Genomic DNA, 18,177 nt, shown 5'->3' with positions numbered 1-18,177 from the left:
TCCCCCTCTGGATCTTAGCTCATCTTGTTAAATAAGGGGGTTGGGCTAGATTGGTGACTCCTAACCTAGGGCAAGACCCCAGGGGTGAGGGAAGTCTGCAGCAAGTGTCCTTGGGCACCGTGATGTCCGAATTCCGAGATAGGCCAATGAATAAGAGGTCTGCAAATCGTTTAACTTCCTGCTAGATGGCTCCCAAGTTACTCTCTATTGCTAACGTCATTCTGTGGTTCCGTGGCTGCCTCATTGAGTGTCAAGACCTGGAGAGTCTATCCCTTCTCTCAGGGGCCAGAAAAGGGTCTTCTGAGCTCAGAGAGACAGGGGAGCATTGGCTGGGCAATACTGCCTCAACCTGGCCGCTTGGAGCATGCAGCATCCAGCCCCAGGCATACCAAGAACTATTGGGAAAACGTCTCTGACTCATGAGCATTTGTGAAACTCTAGGCTCTTCTTGATGGAGCTGAAATACATCCCTGCTGGGTAGTTATCATTTCAGAGTCCAGGGAGGTTGGGTATCGTGTTGTCTCACTACAAGATGTCCATGTTGGTAAAGGGGAAGCAAAGAGTCCATTATTTAACCCCATGTATATAGTTGAGGAAACTGAGGCCCAGTGAATGGCAGTGACCCTCTGATAGCCCCAAGCTCGAAGAGTCCAAGTTTGGGCCTGGCCCAGCTTCTCTCCCTCCAGCTGCAAGGCTGGTCTGGAGGGAAGAGGAGGACCCAGTGGCCGCCTTCCGAGCTCTGAAAGACTGTCACAGGGAAGAATTAAGCTTCGTCAGGGCGGCTCTGGGAGAGGAACACAGGCTAATGGATTGAAGTTATGGGGGCAGATTTTTAGCTCTGTAGAAGGAAAAGCTTGCCAGCAGAGCTGACTGAAAGCGGGATTGCCTGCTGGCTCTGGGAGAGTTGCTGCTTGTTCTGTGACCAGAAGCGAGTCAGAAGGTGCTGGATCAGTGATGGGGAGCTGGAGTAAAGGGGGCTGCCTTCCCCTCCCCTCCCCCAGTTTTACAGAGCAGGGCACTGAGGCCTAAGGAGCTCACGCGACTTGCCCCACATCACCCAAGCAAGGTAAATAGAAGAATCTGGATCTCAGCCCAGGTCCTCTGGCTTCAGATCCAGGCTCTTTGCACAAGAAGAAGACTTCAGAGGTCAGCTAGGTCAGCCCCTTCATTTTGCAGGCAGGAACCCGGGCTTCAGAGGTAAGCAGTGACTTTCCTAGAGTCACACGGCAGTCACTGTTCTGCTCTGAGCCTCCAGGTTCACATCTTCAGTCAAGAATTGTGCCATTTTCTCTAACTCACCCGTGAGCTTGCCGGGAAGAAAACGCTGGGATTCCTGAAGCTTGGGTCAGCAAATGTCAGGGGAGTGGTCCGAGGCCATACTCCTGACACCTTCCAGCTGCTGAGAAAACTGAAGCAAGAAGCCAGCCGCTTGCATAGCCTATATCTAAGTCACTGAAGCCAAGTATTCTGAAAAGCTTTTTAATTTGGGATTCTTTTCTGGGGCTCTACATCTTTTTTTTAATTTTTATAAATTTACGTATTTTTGGTTTTCAGCATTTACTTCCACAAGATTTTGAGTTCCAAATTTTCACCCCATCTCACCCCTCCCCCCAGCCCAAGATGGCATGCATTCTGAATACCCCTTCCCCTAGTCTGCCCTGTTTTCTTTCTCTCCCCTCCCTTCTCTTATTCCCTTTCCCTTCTATTTTCTTGTAGGGCAGGATAGACTTATGTACCCCATTTCCTGTATTTCTTATTTCCCAGTTGCATGTGAAAACTTTTTTTTTAAACATGTGTTTTTAAAACTTTGGGTTCCAGATTTTCTCCCTTCCTCCCTCCCCACCCACCCTCATTGAAAAGGCAAGCAACTCAATATAGGTTATACATGTGCAGTTTTGCAAAACACTTCCATAGTAGACATGTTGTGGAAAACTAACTCTATTTCCCTTAATCCTGTCCTGCCCCCCCCATTTATTCTATTCTTTCTTTTGACCCTGTCCCTCCTCAGAAGTATTTACTTCTGATTACCCCCTTTCCCAATATGCCCTCCTCTCTGTCATCCCCCCTGCTCTCTTGTCCCCTTCTCTCCCTATATAAGACAGATTTCCGTACCCAATTGAATGTGTATGTTATTCCCTCCTTAAGCCAAATCTATGAGAATAAGATTTCCTCATTCTTCTCACCTTCCCCATTTCCCCTCCACTGTAAGAGACTTTTCTTTTGTTTTTTTGTGAGATAATTTACCCATTCTACCTCTCCCTTTTTCTTCTCCTAGTATAATCTCTCTCATCCCTTAATTTTATTCTCCAGATATGACCCCTTAATCTTCAACTCACCCTGTGCCCTCTATCTACTACTACTACTATCTATCTATCTATATACATACATATAATTTTCTCACTACCCATGCAGGAATGTGAACAGTTCAATCTTAATAAGTCTCTTATGAGTTCTCTTTCCTGTTTACCTCTTGATGTTCCACTTGAGTCTTGTGTTTGAAAGTCAGATTTTCTATTCAGCTCTGGTCTTTTCATCAAGAATGCTTGAAAGTCCTCTATTTCACTGAATAACCATTTTTTCCCCTGAAGGATTATATTCAGTTTTGCTGGGTAGGTGATTCTTGGTTGTAATCCTATGTCCTTTGCCCAGAATATTATATTCCATGCCCTGTGGTCCTTTAACATAGAAGCTGCTAAATCTTGTGTTATCCTGATTGTGTTTCCACAGTACTTGAATTGTTTCCTTCTGGCAGCTTGTAATATTTTCTCCTTGACCTGGGAACTCTGGAATTTGGCTACAATATTCCTAGGAGTTTTCCTTTGGGGATCTCTTTCAGGAGGAGATCTGTGGATTCTTTCAATTTCTATTTTGCCCTCTGGTTCTAAATATCAGGGCAGTTTTCCTTGATAATTTCTTGAAAGATGATGTCTAGGCTCTTTTTTTGATCATGGCTTTCAGATTGTCCAATTTTTAAATTCCCTCTCCTGGATCTATTTTCCAGGTCAGTTGTTTTTCCAATGAGATATTTCACATTGTTTTCTAATTTTTCATTCTTTTGGATTTGTTCTGCTGTGTCTTGATTTCTCATAAAGTCACTATCTTCCAATTGCTCTATTCTAATTTTTAAGGAAGTATTTTCTTCAGTAACCTTTTGGATTTCCTTTTCCATTTGGCCAATTTTGCTTTTTAGGTCATTCTTTTCCTCATTGGCTTTTTGGGCCTCTTTTGCCATTTGGGTTAGGCTATTTTTTAAGGTGTTGTTTTCTTCAGTATTTTGGGGGGTCTCCTTTAGCAAGCTGTTGACTTGTTTTTCATGATTTCTTTGCATCACTCTTATTTCTCTTCCCAGTTTTTCCTCTACTTCTCTTACTGGCTTCTCAGAATCCCTTTTGAGCTCTTCCAAGGCCTGGGACAGATTCATATTTGGGGGCTCTACAATCTTGCCTCAATCCACGGTTTGGTCTCTGCAGTAATAATCAGTAACTGAACAGCCCAGAGGAGCTGGATGGACATTTCGCCTTCATTCTGCATGCTTCTCTGTAAAGAATAGGAACCCTGTGCTTGTACAGAGTGTGCTTGAAGCTGAGATTCTGAGCTTGGTAGAGCTTGAAGGGATTGGAGAAGTTCTTTTGTCCTGCTTCCCTTTTTATAAATCTCGTGAAATGCTACGCATCAAGTGCCTTTTACGTTTTAAAACTCTCACTTTAGAATTCCTGTGGTGGTGGCAGTAACAGCGACGGCCCCGGTGGTTACAGAGGAGAAAGCCACTGTTTCCCAAGCCTGACTCCAGGTCTTAGCCCAGAGAGGTTCAGCCGTGTGCTCAAGGCATTGATCCAGAGGGCTGCCGAGCACGAGCTTGAACCAAGCTGCCCAGAGTTTCCTGTTTTCAAGCTAGCTATCTCCTGATCAGTGCAGGGATTTTTTTCCCAGAATACTGTTTTTCTTTTTTTTTTTTAATTTTCCTGATTGAATTTTCTGTTGGTGTAGTTCCATGGCTTTCTCAAAATATAAGACCCAGGGCTCTGGGCAGTGGAACGTGTCAGAAAGCAAAAAGGGAATTCTGACACGTCCTCATCATTTTGAGAAGGGAGAGAAATGTGACCATCAGTAACAAGGGTCTCCTGCATTTGTTCTCTTTCCTCCCAGGCCATTTTGGAGGGAAACAAGGAGAAGCTTCCTGTTGGCATAAGTCCACCAGCTTACCCCAAAGGCCATGTTTTCAGGTATGTAGCTCCTTCCTCAAATGGCACAAGAAAGCATTTCTCTACCTTCGGTCTTTCCTGACCTTGAAGAACCTTTTCCTAATCATTTCATCCCTTTCTGGTCAGTGGTCTGAGGGTGGGAGCAGCTCCTGAGAATCTCCAGGGAGGTTTGGGGCAAAGGCGGCAGGAGAAGGATGTGAGTGTGGAGTGGGCCAGAATGGATGGTCTGGATCCAGAAGTCGTGCTGCCCTGGGGAGGGCACCCCTTCCCCTGTGGGTGTGTTTGTTCCAGGGCTTCTGAACCTGCCCGAGGCGTGTTTTTAAATGCATGGCATCAGATATGTGGGGTGCAAAGGAAGCCAGTTCTGTTAAATCTTTCCTTAACAAAGAGTTCTTGAAGCTGCCTTCATAGATGGAGTCAGAGGCAGGGAATTGTGCAGCCACGGCGCCTTTCCCCTGGAAAAGTGCTTCTGCTGCAGGATGTTTGCTCTAATGTCAGGGGCCGCAGCTGAGACACTCCCTGGGTAGGGTCTCCCAGAATGAAGCGTCCCTCTTTTACAACTGATTCACTTAGATGACGCAGCATCCGTGGATCAGCATCAGCACCAGCTGTTTGAGCAGTTAAAAGAAGACAAGGCTGGAATGGTGATGTCTCAGGCCTGGTTCTGACTGCCACCGTGTGTGTGTCTGTGTGTGTGCGCGCGTGCGTGTCTGTGTGTGTGTGTCTGTGTGTCTGTCCCTGGGGCAAGATGCCAGCACCTCATTCCTTTTTACTAGTGGAGAAAGTGACCTAGACAAAGATCACTCTGTGAGTCAGGCCAGGCCCTGTGCCCAGCGCTGGGCATACAGAGAAAGGCAGCAGACGCAGCTCACAGCCTGACAGGGGAGACGGGTGAGCGATGATGGTGGCTGCCCGGGTCCCGTCCTGCCATGGAGGATCTGGGAAGGGCTCTGCAGGGACACCGCTGGAAAGAGAGCTTTGGCTTCCGAGTCTTTCTTGTTGGGGATCTTACCTGACATCGCTGGGAGCTCGAAGGAAGCGGTCTGTCGTAGTTCTGTGTGGTGAGTGTAGGAGTCGGCCTCTGGACCTGGGAAAATACATGCATTCAGGATACTTGGCATTGACTTGGTAGGATACAAACAGACCTGCCCTCAGGGGGGCATTAGTAAGGCCCTTAGGAGCCGGCTAGTTCAGCTGCCCACACCTTGCCCGAATACTGCAGGCTTCATCCCTAATGAGCATCAGTCTCTGCTGGAAGCTGAAATACTACCACAAAAAGGGATTTCTCTGGATCCTCAGTCAGGAAGCGGTTCGCGGGCAGTGAATAGTATGTCTGTTGTTGGCTAGGTTTGTTTTTTAACATTCAAGATTAAAGTAACAGCTAAGATGTGTTAAACTTGAGGCCCAGCATAGTCTCCTTTGTGTACCTAGCTGTAGGTTTTGGGCATGTGGTCTCCTAAATTGAAACAAAAGTGGAGAGTAATCTCTAGTTTTTAGCTGTTAACAGGACTAGGGAAGCTGATGGCGGGAAGTACAGGGAGTCGTGAACTGCTGAACATAGGCGTTGGGCCAGTTGGTTGTGAAACTCTGGGCAGGCCTGAGCCAAGTCCCAGCAGAGAGCAGGCAGAGCTCTCTGGTTGGGGAGCTCAGGCAGCTGTTCTGAACTGAAGGAGTGGTCTTGGTCGTACCGGCAACTGTCTGCACGTGAGGCTTGTCCTCAGGAAAGGAAGACCGCCCTCAACTGGCCCAGGTGTAAAGTCAAAATATGGAGAAAAGAAACTGGAGAAGAGAGAATATGCATTCAAGGCTCCATGGCGTTTCTTGGCACCACCCCAGATGAGGGAAGCCAGCTTTCTTTTGGGGACACTGTGGGTGCCTCTGGTTTCATGGATGTGGAGCCTTACTCAGCTGTAACAAAGCTGACTGCCGCCCACCTGTGCTGCTGCAGCCTCTGCAGCCACTGTCTATCTCCCATTTCTGCCCAGGGCGGAAGACCACAACATTTCCTGGGCCCCTGCTTTCTCCACTCCATCTTGAAGAGGGCTCCTGCCTTCCAGGGAAGGGAAGAAATGGCATTCTGTCAGCTGCCTGACCCCTAGAGGGGCCTCCTGTCCCAGCCCAGCAAAGAAGAGAGGCAGGGCTCTCACCCGTCACTGCCCCAGAATGTGAGGCCCGCCCCTCCCCCAGGGGGTGCGCGAGGCAGCTGCTTAGAGATTGGGGGGCAGAGTCCTCTCTCTCTCCCCCACCCCCCGTGTGAGGCAGCACCTGTGTGACTGGGGGGCAGCTGTGGGTGTCCTGGGAGGGATTAGGTTAGAGTTGCCCCAGGCTGTGGTGAGGTAACCCCTGGGTCAGAAGTGGGGACAGCTGGCAGAGGGGTGGGGTGGATCCCCTGGAGTCGTGCCATAGGCCTCACTTGGAGGCCATCGGCCCGTGGCCCTTGCTAGTTCACTGACCACTTCACGCATATGATCTCATTTAAGTTCACAGCGTCCTCGTGGAAACTGGGGTTGGGCGCTTTAGTTAACAGGTGAGAAGACAGGCTTGATGCCATGCCTGAGGCGGTGGCAGGGCCGCTTTTTACCAGTGGCGCCATCATTGCCCCCCCTTGCTGTTCTGTGACAGAACACATCTTTTTAGAGACAGTGTCTCTCCTTTGGGTGGAGAAACACTGCTTCTCTTCCTGGGCTTCACCCACATCTCTGTCCCAGGCCTTCGGTTGTTACAGTAGATTTCCTGTGCATTTCAAAAGACTTTTCCTCTAGGTGTCAGAATTTCCCAGGTTGCAGAGTGGTTTCCGTTGGTCAGGTCCCATTTTTAGGGAGGCCACTGTCCTGCCTCCTCTGGTAGTGCTGCTAACTCAACCCCCGACGGGTGCTCTGCAGAGTACCTGGGGCAGCTTACTTAGGAAGGCTTTCCCGTAGCCTTCACCTCAGCCCCATCTCAGGGGACACCCCTTCCTGGCCTTGTCCAGACGTGTTGATGGCATCAGTGCCTTCACACAGACCTCTTCTCCCCAGTTTGCCTCTCACGAGCAAGGCTCCGCCCCTGGAGCCCGCCAGGATTTCAGGCCCCTCCAAGCCCCGTGGGAGAGCTCTGTGTCTGCAGAGTAGCTGCTCTTCTCTCAGGACAGGGACTGATTCATTTTTGTCTTTGGGCCCTTAGCACAGCACCCTGCTTCATAAATGTTTGTGGGAGTGGCAGCTAGGTGGCGCAATGGGTACAGCACAGGCCCTGGAGTCAGGTGGACCTGAGTTCAAATCCAGCCTCAGACACATAACACTAGCTGTGTGACACCCTGGGCAAGTCACCTAACCGCATTGCCTAGCCAAAAATAAAGAAACAAATAAAGTTTGAATAAATGTTTGTGGGATTTAATTAGGGAGGTACTGTTGATGTCAGCAGAGCATTTGACCAAGCTTTTCACACCGTTCTTGGGTGCAAGAAAGTGACAGTTGAGTCGTCCTCAACAGGGGGAGGTCGCTTGGGGGTCTGGGCTGGGCCCAGGGCTGTTGAATGTTTTTCTCCGTTTGTTAGGCTTTGTTTTTTACCAGTGATTCGGTTAAGGCATAAACATCACATTCAGCCAATTTGCAAACAGCACGAGGCTTTGAGGGATGGCGGAGATTGACAGGATCCAAAAAGAAGTGGCCGGTCCATGGCCAGAGTATTGGACCATACCTAGAAACAGACCGTGGGATAGAGAGAAGGGTGAAGTCTTATGCTTGGTACAAAGAAATGAACTGTACCGGTGCAAGATAGGTGGGGCTGGAGGAAGGAGGCCGGATGCAGACAGATGGACAGACAGACAGACGTTTACCTGAGTCCATTTAAGTGTGTGCAGCCCAAACAAGCCAACGCCATCTTCAGCTTCAGGCAGTCAGCGGGCAGGCCTCATTAGGCACTTAGTGTAAACAGGACAGATTCTGTGCTAAGCACTGGGGATACAAAGCCAAAGCCAAAACAGCCCCTGTCTTCAGGAAGCTTATGTTCTCAGAGTCACCTCGTACATAAAAAAGTGACTACAAGATACTTCCAGAGGTGAGAGAAGGGAGGGAGCCTTGGGCACGGAGGACTCGAGTCCTGCTGTCTTCTGCCCTGGTCAGGCCCCACCTGCAGCCTCCTGTTCAGCTGTGGGTACCCCATTCTAGGAAGAAATGGGGTGATCTGGTCACCTGGAGAGCACAGTCATGGTGGGAACACAGAGGCTGACAGAAGGAAGCCACAGACCCTAGAGCCAGGCCTCAGAAGCCTCACTGCTGATGAGGATCCACGGCTGTCGTTGACCCAGGTCTCTGCCTCTGGTCCATCTCTGAGCCTGGAGAAGAGGAGGCCTGGGGCCAGGCCGTGATGGCCGTCCTCAGTGCCGGCCGAGGTGCTGAGGTGCTCCGTCCCACGGTGCGTTCGGCAGCGGGTTGGGGAGGGCCCGTGTGCTCTGCCTTTTCTTCCCTTCTAGGGTTTACACGGATCTCCAGCAGGTGCTTAGCAACCTCAACCATCCCCGCTTTCAGTTCACCACCGCGGAGGCCGAGGCAGACATCTTGTACAATTTCTCGCATTTCAAAGACTACAGGTACGAGCCCCTCCACGTCTCCCTCCCCCAGCCCTCACTGGTCGTCTTCTTCTTTGTACCAGTGATATTCCCCTTGTGTCCCACCCCCCTGGGTAACACTCCTGGTTGAGACCAAGTAACAGTCTGCGGTCAGCTGCACTGCACTCCTCCGGCCCCCCCGGCTCCTTTCTAGGAGGAGAATAGATTCGACCGTCTCTTCCCTGGAGCCAGGGCTCAGGCCTGCTCACGTGTCGTTTCCATTTGTATTACTGTAGTTGAGTAGAGTTGTTTCTGTGGCTCTGCTTGCTTCATTCTACCTCCGTTTGTAGAAATCTCCGGTGTTGTCTCTGAATTCCTTCCATCTGTCTTGTCCTACGGCATAGCAGTTCAGTCTGTCTTGTCTGGGCGCTTCTGTCTTTCTCCAGTACTTGAGCTTATTGCCAAGGGCACGAAGCTGGTCATCACGAGATCTGGCCTCGGGTCCCCACCCTTTGACTTCCCTGAGCTCTTTCCCCTCAGAGCCCGGTGTCCTCCTGCAAAATGGGAGTCGTAGGATTTTGAGTTGGAAGAGATGTTGTGAAATCCAAATGACAAGGTGGGTGCAAAGGTAATTTGTGTAAATGTGAGTTTCTACTGTAATTGTAGGAAATTCAGTGAAGAAAGGCCTCATGTGATGCTCAACCAGTTCCCTTGTGAGAACCTCCTGACGGTGAAGGACTGCCTTGCCTCGATCTCCAGGCGAGCGGGGGGGCCCGAAGGGCCTCGGTGGCTGCCCAGGACCTTCAACCTCCGGACGGAACTACCCCAGTTCATCAGCTACTTCCAGCAGCGAGAAAGGAGGTAACACAGCAGTTAGTGACATGCTGAGGGTTTCCAGCCCCCACATCCTGCAGGGGGCGGTAGGCTGCACACCCCTGGACTCCCATGTCCGAAGGCCTGGCTGCAAACTCAGGCTCCGCTCCCTAGAAACCATGTGACTCTGGGCAGGTGACCTTTATCTCCCTGACCCTCAGTTTCCTCATCTGTAAAGAGAGGATACTCCCGCCTGCCAACAGCACATCGGAAGCTTCCTCCAGGGGTTTTGGTTGCCAGGTGACTGCCGGAATCACAGGGCTGTGAGGGGGAAGGTCCTTTAGAAAGATGAGGGCTTGGTGGCCCTCTTCCTCCCCATCCTTGGTGCTCTGCTCCCGGAGCTCACCTGGGGTTTGTATCAGGGAAGAAGCTGAGCCCCAGAGGGGAGTGGGGAGACTCCCAGCCAGTCTGGGGACAGTGCAAGCACATAGCAGAGGCTTCTTCCATTCCCCAGAACATGGGGGTGTACGAAGCCCTTTTTCTCACAGCAGCAGTGTGGGGTGAGCCTGTTGCCCCATTCTGCAGGTGAGGAAGGTGAGGCTAAGAAGAGGAGCTCAAAAAGCCAGTAGACAGCAGGTCCTCTGCCACACTGCTTCTCATCCGTGACCACAGGTGGTGCAGTGGATAGAGCGCAGGAAGTCCTGAGTTCAGATGCAGCCTCAGGCGCTCACTAGCTATGTGACCCTGGGCAGGTCACTTCACCTCTGTCCCCCTCGGTTTCCTCAACTGTAAAATGGGGATCATGATGGCACCCCCCCCCCAAGGGTTATTGTGAGGACCAAGTTGTTATCTGTAAAACCCTCAGCGAGGTCTGGCAGAGTTGATGCCCAGCAGAGGCTGGTTCCTTTCTCCCTGCTTTGAAAAGACCCCAAGATCTCTTTGTCTGAGTGTTGGTGCGCATGTAACAGAAAGGACGCCTGGAAAACCAAGGCAGCTGGATGGGGTTGGTCTGGCAGGCTCAAGTGCAAATCCCTGTGGGAGTGGTCGTGCATCCACTGCCCTGCTTCCCGGGAATATCCCCCAGCTGTTCCTCGGTCTGCCCTTTGCGGCCGTGCAGAACATGTGTCTCAGCTTTTGGAGGGAGGGGTGCTTAAGTGTCATGTGAAGAAAGCCTGGCAGTGGTGGAGAATTGCAGACTCCCTGTGAGTCCATGGTAGGACACAGCAGCCTGAAAAATGAGTTTGGACAGCCTGAAGTTGGCTAGACATAGCCATCCGGAAAAGGGACTGTCCTGACCAGCCATGATGAGTGCGTCCAGAGGAAAGCCGCGCCAGGATGGGGAAGAGCTGGCCAAGGATCACATGCAGCACCTAGGGGCTGCTTTAACCGAGACAAGCCTGGGGGCCCACGAGAGCTGCCTGCACATCCTGGAAAGGCTGTTTATCTGCTAACTGGTTCTGCTTGGCCCAGAGGACTTAACAGCAGACCGAGGGCAGGCGTTTCAGAAAGGTCTTCCTGACAGCGGGAGCTGTGCAGAAGAGGAAAGGGCTGCTTTGGGAAGAACTAGGCTACTCTGCATCGGAGGTCTTTGCCCTCGTTGGGAAAGCCGTACAGCACTCCTTTCCCAGGGTGTGCACATGCCTTTAGGCCAGCGCTCCGAGCCAGCGAGGAAAGCATCTGGTTTATGCATCTGAACCCTCTCTGAAGCGTGAGGCAGGAGCATGAGGCAGCCCGTTGTGGGTGTCCAGGAGGTGGGCACACCGTGCAGCCTGCCGCCTCAGGAGCCTCGTAGGCAGAGCAAGACCATGTCACCAGACCCGTTTGAGGGAACCAAGATTGTTTGGCCTTGGGGAGGACACACTGGCCCTCTGCACAGGTTCTCAGGCTGCGGGGTGGAAGAGGGACTGGACAGTGGCGGCCATAGGGAGTCAGGTTTGGCTGAATGTCGTGAAGAGCCTTCCACGGCAAAGGAACAGAAAAGCAGCGTGGTGTGGTGCAGAGGAAAGGAAACATGAAGTGGGCCGGCCCAGATCTGACTCTCACTGTGCCGACCGGGCCTTTAATGCCCTGGCTCCACCTGTCCCACACATCGAGGAGGGGGCTGGCCTTGGTGGGCCTTCAGGGCTTCTTCAGTTCTGAAGTCCAGGGTTCTAAAGTAGAGTTGGCCACAGCTCAGAGGGTGAGCTGCCCATCACTGGAACTGAGGCTGGAGGCCCACTCGATCAGAAGTGTCAGAAGGGATTTCTGCTCAGGATCAGGGTTAGACTAAGAATCCTCCTTCTGAAATTCTGCAGTTCTTTTCCTGTGCTCCTAGGATGGGCCAGTGAGCAGAGGGCAGGCGCCAGCCCCCAGCCACACCTGGCTTCTCCTCCGAGTCCTGTCTAGAGCAGTTAGGCCCCTAGGAAGCTTCTAGGAGGGAATAATGTTCAGCCCCGCGAGCACAGATGCAAAGTGAATGTCCCTCATCCCTCCCAAAGAGTGAGACCAGACCAGATGCTGGTCATTCTGAAGACCCTTGGGGATTTTCACCTACCACATCTGAACCCATCAAGAGGGTGTCAAAGTCTCCATTCATCAAGGACCAGCTGGGAATCCCCGGCTCTTCCCATAATTCAGCCTTCATTAAAATGAAGCCAGGGGTCATTTGGGGCAGATGCTGAGCTGTGTAACCAAGATTGCTTTTTGTCACAGGGGGGAAGACAATCATTGGATATGCAAACCATGGAACTTAGCTCGAAGCCTGGACACTCACGTCACTAACAGCCTCCGAAATATCATCCGGCTCCGAGAGAGTGCCCCCAAGGTGAGTCAGAGCAGAGGCTGGCCAAACTTCCTCCTCAGGCCGGCCCGGCACAACTGAGCATACAGATTTAGACTTTAAAACCAAAGTGAAAACTGCGTTCCATACGTATCTCAGAACATCGAGGTGGCCTTTGAGTCACTTCACACCTGCCCATCGCCTCCAACCTCCCTGGACTTGCTCAGTGTGGGTTTGGAGGCACTTTTTCCAGCTCACTGATATGCTAGGCAGAGGGCGTGTCACATCAGCTCTGCATTACCCAGAAGCCCAGCACACGGCACCAGCCCTTCGTGGGCCGGTCCAGGGGCCTCAGGCCGGCCCAGCTCGGCCACTTAGAAGGTGGGTGACCTGGAAAGTCCCCTAATTCCCTGAGCCTTTGTTGTGTGGCCTGTCCAGTGAAGACAGCCCTGTCTGACCCTGCTGGCCTCACTGGGTGGTCGGGTCCTGATTAGACCAGCTAATGTGTGTGTACATCATGAGTGCAAAGAATAGTTTCAGAATTAAAGTGCTCCTTCAAGCCGAGGTGGCTGTAGTGACCATAGCGAGGCCGCTTGTGCACTTACAAAGCTTCCTTGTGACTCACAGCTCCTATTTCTGTGCACTGTGGTCTGCCCCACGATTCTACCTTAGGCAGGTGGCCAGACTTCTCTGGTCTCAGTTTCCTCATCTGTAAAACGGGGAGGTTGGACCAGATGACCTCTGCGCTGCTGTCTTGCCCGGGAGGCAAGCCGTGCTGCCGTGATCGTCCCCTTTTAACAGCTGATGGAGCCAAGGCTCACAAGGGGGACAGCACTGGCCTGTGGTCACACAGTTAGTGTCAGACCTAGAATTCAAACCCACATCTCCTTGCTGTAAATAAGCCCAATGCTCTTGCTGCTGTACTGTGCAAGAGAGCACTTTTTTCTTTCTTGAGTGATTTTTTTAAAAGCAGTTTCTTCCTACTGATATGTGAGGGGGGAGTGCCCGAGTGCATGTGCCAGAGCTTTCTTTTGAGTCAAACAAGTGATGCTGAGGAATCACAGCCAGCCCTCATTAAGTCTGGGGCCTACGTGGTCAGGAGTGTCCATGGTCCATTCCCGTTTCGTCCCTCCTTCCCCCAGGTGGTCTCCAAGTACATAGAGAGCCCCGTCTTATTCCACCGAGAAGATGTGGGGATGGTCAAGTTTGACATCCGCTACATCGTGCTGCTGCGCTCTGTCAGGCCCCTGAGGCTCTACGCTTACGACGTGTTCTGGCTGCGATTCTCCAACCGGTAATCACGGGGAGCTGGGGGACGGGCGGGGGAGCAGGGCTCAGCTTTTACTCCTTCCCTTCTTTCTTGTCCCTGTGTCTGCCCCAGGGCTTTTGCACTCAATGACTTGGATGACTATGAGAAGCACTTTACCGTGATGAACTATGACCCAGACGTGCCTCTGAAGCAGGTGAGTGGGATGGTCTGCCTGGCGTGGGGAGGGAACTGGGTTTTACGTTCATTTGAGGATAGATGGGAAGAGCTGTAGGCAGGAACATCTGAGAAATGGCAGGCTGAGAGTCAAGAGGAGATGGGCTGGCAAAGCACTCGGTTTACCAAACTGTTAGCAACATCAGTGTCCAGACTGGTGCTGAAACAGAATAAAAGGCGATAAAAGTGTGAGGGATATTCAGTAATGCCTACGGCCTGGGGAAGGGGAGCGGTTGCTGGGGTGGAGGATGAAGGAGGCCTTGTCCAGTGGGACTTGGAGGAATGGGGAGAATTGACCAGGTGGAGGAGGGATGGCAGCCGTGTGCCAGTCAGGGCACGGCCTGAACACATGCAGGTGGGAAGTATGGAGCATACATGGGAGCTAGCCAGGAGGCCCGTTTGATAGGACAGTCTGGTACTAGATGGTGGGGAGCCTAGAAATGCAGGCAGAGAATTTAAACGTCACTTGGTGGGTCATAGACAACAGCTGCAGGGCTTGGGGAAGTCTTGCTTACAGAGAAGGTGTGTGCATCTGGCAGGGATCAGTGGGGACAGAAGGGAGTGGAGGCAGGAAGCCACGTTAGAGGCTGTTGCTAAAGCTTAGAGACTCAGACTGGGTTTGGGTGAGAGACGCTGCGGGGCTTGCAAACTAACTGATTTGGCTGCTAGAAGGGAGGGAGAGGGAAGAGCCAGAAACACTGGATTTCGGAGTCCGGCAGATCCAGCATGTGAGGCTATATACTGCCGATATTAGAGAGTAAGAGACCCTCCCCTGAGCGCCCAGGCTAGATTATGCAATTTGAGGGGTTGCAGGGGCTTCCTCCCCAGCCTGTCCCCAGAACCCAGGAGGCGCGACCCTCCCTTTGGAAGACAGTGCGGAGAAGACCCGGGGCCTGGGAGCAGTCCGACAGGGGCAGCTTCATGGGGTTGCTCTGTTTTAGGTTCACTATGATGAGTTCATCCCCCTGTTTGAGAAGCAGTACCCAGAATACCCGTGGCAGAGTGTGCAGGTAGGCGAGCCTGGGGGGTGCCTGCAGTGGGTCTGCTGCTGACCGGGTGCGTGCAGATGGGGTGAGAAGCATCCCACAAGAGGCCAGCTGCCGAGGGCCCCCCCCCCCCCCGGGCCTGGGGCTTACGGCCCCGCTGGGGGGAGGCAGGACAGGGCAGGGGAGAAGGCTGCTAGTTCAAGGGCCCTGTGGCCCAAGGAGTGCAAGGATCGTTTTCCCCATTTTGTTGATGTGGAAACTGAGGCTCAGTGAGATGAGGAACCTGCCTCTGGTGTTAGCTTCTGGCCCCTCCCAGATGTCAGCTCGTGATGGCAGGGGCCTCGAGCTCTACTTCCCCAGTCCAGTACTTGACACAGGGCTTTGTATCCTGGCAGTCATATAGATGACCCTTCTCTTGGTCCTGAGGAAACAGCCGCTTGTTGGGTTCCAGGCCACGGTCTGCTGTAGGACCTCTCCCAGATGTCCTGGCTTTGGGGGCTCCCGGGAGGCCTACTGAGTGAGGGGAACTGGGGAGGGCAGGCTTGGGAGAAGCATCTTCAACCACTAGCGATACCCCAGGCAGGCAGCTCCGGCACCTAAGCTAGGGTCCCACACTGACCACGGGGATGCAGGGCTGCCTCAGCGGCAGCTCGTGTGAGAAAGGCTTCAAACCCGCTTGTCCTCATCCTTCCCTTCTCAGGCCGACATCTTCAAGGCCTTCACCGAGCTGTTCCAGGCCGCGACTGCCAAGCCCGCGCCCCTGGGAGTGTGTGACTACCCTTCGTCTAGAGCTGTGTATGCCATTGACCTCATGCTGAAGTGGGACCATACTCCTCCTCCTGACGGTGAGAGAACTCCGCGCCTTTCTCCCCCTCCTTCCCCAGGGCCGGTCTGTGCTCACCTGCCCAGGCACTGCTCTGCTGTCCCTCTTGAGCCATGACTTGTCCTTTGGACCTCACGTAGCCCTGGGTTTTCAGAAGCCCCTCAAGGACTGCCATGGAATGATTTACATTGTACTTCCACATGTTGGCATCAGGGCGCCTCTAGACTTGTTGCCAAGCTCTCCACGTGGTAGGAACCTGTGGAGCTGGGACTCCTGTCCTGGACCTGGAGAAGGCAGTCCAGCTGGAGCACCCCCATCGCAGTCTCCCCCAGGTCCAGCCATGCTCCTGTGTAGCCCTTGCTGTGACCCTCCTCCCACCCGGGCTCTGCCCTCAGGACCAGAAGAGTTCTTGAGGATGGGGGTTTGTTGGGCTGAGGGGAAGGGCAAGAGGGCCCTTGTTTTCTTCAAGGAAAGTGTGTTTAGGGGTAGCTAGGTGGCTCAGTGGGTAGAGCACCAACCCTGGAGTCAGGAGGACCTGAGTTCAAATTCAGCCTCAGACACATAACACTTACTAGCTGGGTGATCCTGGGCAAGTCACTTAACCCCAATTGCCTCACCAAAAAAAAAAAGAAAAAAGGAAAATGTGTTTAAGAGGCTTTGGCAGCTGTGGGGAGAGCGGCTTAGGGAGAGAAAGAGGTGTAGGGTAGTGGCCTCCATGGCAGGAATGGAGATGGCGCAGAGGGGGCAAGCACAACAAGGACCCCTGGTCCCTGGAGCGGGGTCCTGAGGCCTCAGGGAGGGAGGGGGTGATCTCCTCTAGACTGGCCGGTTTGGCCATTTCTTCCAGCTCTGGGCAGCAGCCCTGGAGGCGGGGGGGCAGCCTGTGTGCCTGCATGGTGGAGACAGGAGCAAAGGGCTCTAGAGTGAGGGTGATGGGGACCTTCGGAAGAGAAGAGCCCAGGGTGGCCGGGTTCTCTGGTCAGGGTGTGGACACCAGATACCCCCAGTGTGACCCGCCTGTATTTGACCCAGGCAAGAAAGTCATGCAGCCCCAGATCCTCGAGGTGAACTTCAACCCTGACTGTGAGAGGGCCTGCAGGTACCACCCCAACTTCTTCAATGACGTTTTCAGCGCCTTATTCCTGGATGAGACAAAGAACAGTCACGTGACCTGCATCATCTAGGCCCGGATGTCCATCCGTCCCGTCCCCCGCCACCAGGTGCTTTCTCCCTAATGTGCTTCAGGGCTCTGAGCTGCCTGGGTCAGGGTCCTTCAGGGCCCAGAGACAGAGCAACTGTCCTGGGGGCTTTGGGGTCTGAGGCGCTGGACGAAGATGGGGAATGTCTGCTAGTAACCAGAGCAAGCAACTGACCGCAGCTCCAGTCACTTCTTGCATCAAGTTTGCTTGGTGGGCAGGACCCCCGGGTCCCATTCATTCCCAGCCCAGGCAGACCTGGATATATGTGTTCTTATGTTCCCTCGCTGCCGGCCAGCATCAGCAGGCGCTGCGTTCTGTGATCTCCCCCCTTTCCAAGTGTAAAATCTTCTGGAATTGGGTTATCCCCACACTTAGCAAGAAGGAAACCTTCACCAGCAGCCTCCCCACCACGTTCAGGATCCTCCGAGGAAGAGGGTGAACGTCTGCCAAAGAACCTTTTTGGTCTGTGTGTAATGAGAGCTCGTCTCGTACACGGTGATTTACAGCCACAAAGCGCCTTCTTCACACATATCTGAAATTGTTGGCAGGATTTGTGTTCCCATTTTACAGATGAGGAAACTGATTTACAGGAGCAGAGGTGGCTCTTCGCGGGTGCCAGAGGGGCTCAGACCTCGGCTCAGATGGCTTTATCATCGTTTCAGGTGTGCATACGCATGTGTGAGCACATGTGTCCCACTGCCTTCACCCACTGTCATGTGCATTTGTCTAGATTTCAAGACTGAATAGCCCTGAATCTGCTTGGTCCCTATTGGTTTTTTCTGAGGCCTGAACATCTAAGTCTTTGTTTGTTAAAAAGCTTAAAGACTCTTTTTGAGGTGAGCCTGAAGAGGTTGTATTTTGTTTTTTGTCTGAGAAACTGAAGTATGTGCTGTGTTGTCAGTCACAGAAAGAGGCCTTCCTGTTCTCCTGTTTGGTCTGCAGCAGAAATCCGTCGAGGGCCTGAGCCTGTCTCTGGGATTGACAAGCCGTGCCTGGAGCACATGGCTTGGGCTTCCTCAGTTTGCTCACCTACAAAATGGGGCAGTAGTCCTCGCCCTGGCCACCTTCCTCCATAGTGGGGAGGACACGTCACGTAAATGTGAAGGCTTTGTTGCTACACATCGCCGCACGGGCGGAAACGATTGTTCTTTCTCCCCACGTTACCAGCCCATGCCCCACAGGTCACTGACGTTTGGCTGAAGGACAGCTGCGGTTCCCTTCCTCCTGCTGAGGCTTTATGGGAGAACAAGGATCTTGAATGTGTTGGGCTCCTCCCTCTTTGGTTTCCTCTCCTGGAGCTGGGCTGTTCTTTGCCCCCATTCCTCCTTTGAAGATTTGTAATCACAATAAAGTCCTACTTCTGTTTATTCCATCCTAGTTGTTAA

At 52.6% G+C, this 18,177-nt stretch overlaps 1 protein-coding gene across 1 annotated transcript in view; it reads left to right on the top strand.

Annotated features, from left to right (window-relative positions):
* Positions 1-18,159, top strand: part of TTLL12 (tubulin tyrosine ligase like 12) — a 36,418-nt gene extending 18,259 nt beyond the window's left edge. The window contains exons 6-14 of the mRNA XM_020982811.2: positions 4,147-4,223; positions 8,656-8,772; positions 9,397-9,591; positions 12,235-12,346; positions 13,444-13,595; positions 13,683-13,764; positions 14,726-14,794; positions 15,471-15,615; positions 16,626-18,159. Coding sequence (XP_020838470.1) covers positions 4,147-4,223; positions 8,656-8,772; positions 9,397-9,591; positions 12,235-12,346; positions 13,444-13,595; positions 13,683-13,764; positions 14,726-14,794; positions 15,471-15,615; positions 16,626-16,777 — 1,101 coding nt within the window. The 3' untranslated portion in view covers positions 16,778-18,159. The remainder of the gene's footprint in view (positions 1-4,146; positions 4,224-8,655; positions 8,773-9,396; positions 9,592-12,234; positions 12,347-13,443; positions 13,596-13,682; positions 13,765-14,725; positions 14,795-15,470; positions 15,616-16,625) is intronic.
* The last annotated feature ends 18 nt before the right edge of the window (positions 18,160-18,177 follow it).

The sequence above is a fragment of the Phascolarctos cinereus genome, unplaced genomic scaffold, assembly GCF_003287225.1.
Source record: "Phascolarctos cinereus isolate Bilbo 61053 unplaced genomic scaffold, phaCin_HiC Scaffold_1;HRSCAF=81, whole genome shotgun sequence".
Classification (NCBI taxonomy): Eukaryota; Metazoa; Chordata; class Mammalia; order Diprotodontia; family Phascolarctidae; genus Phascolarctos; species Phascolarctos cinereus.
Note: the sequence above shows the minus strand (reverse complement) of the source record. Positions and strands in the feature narration are given on the sequence as shown.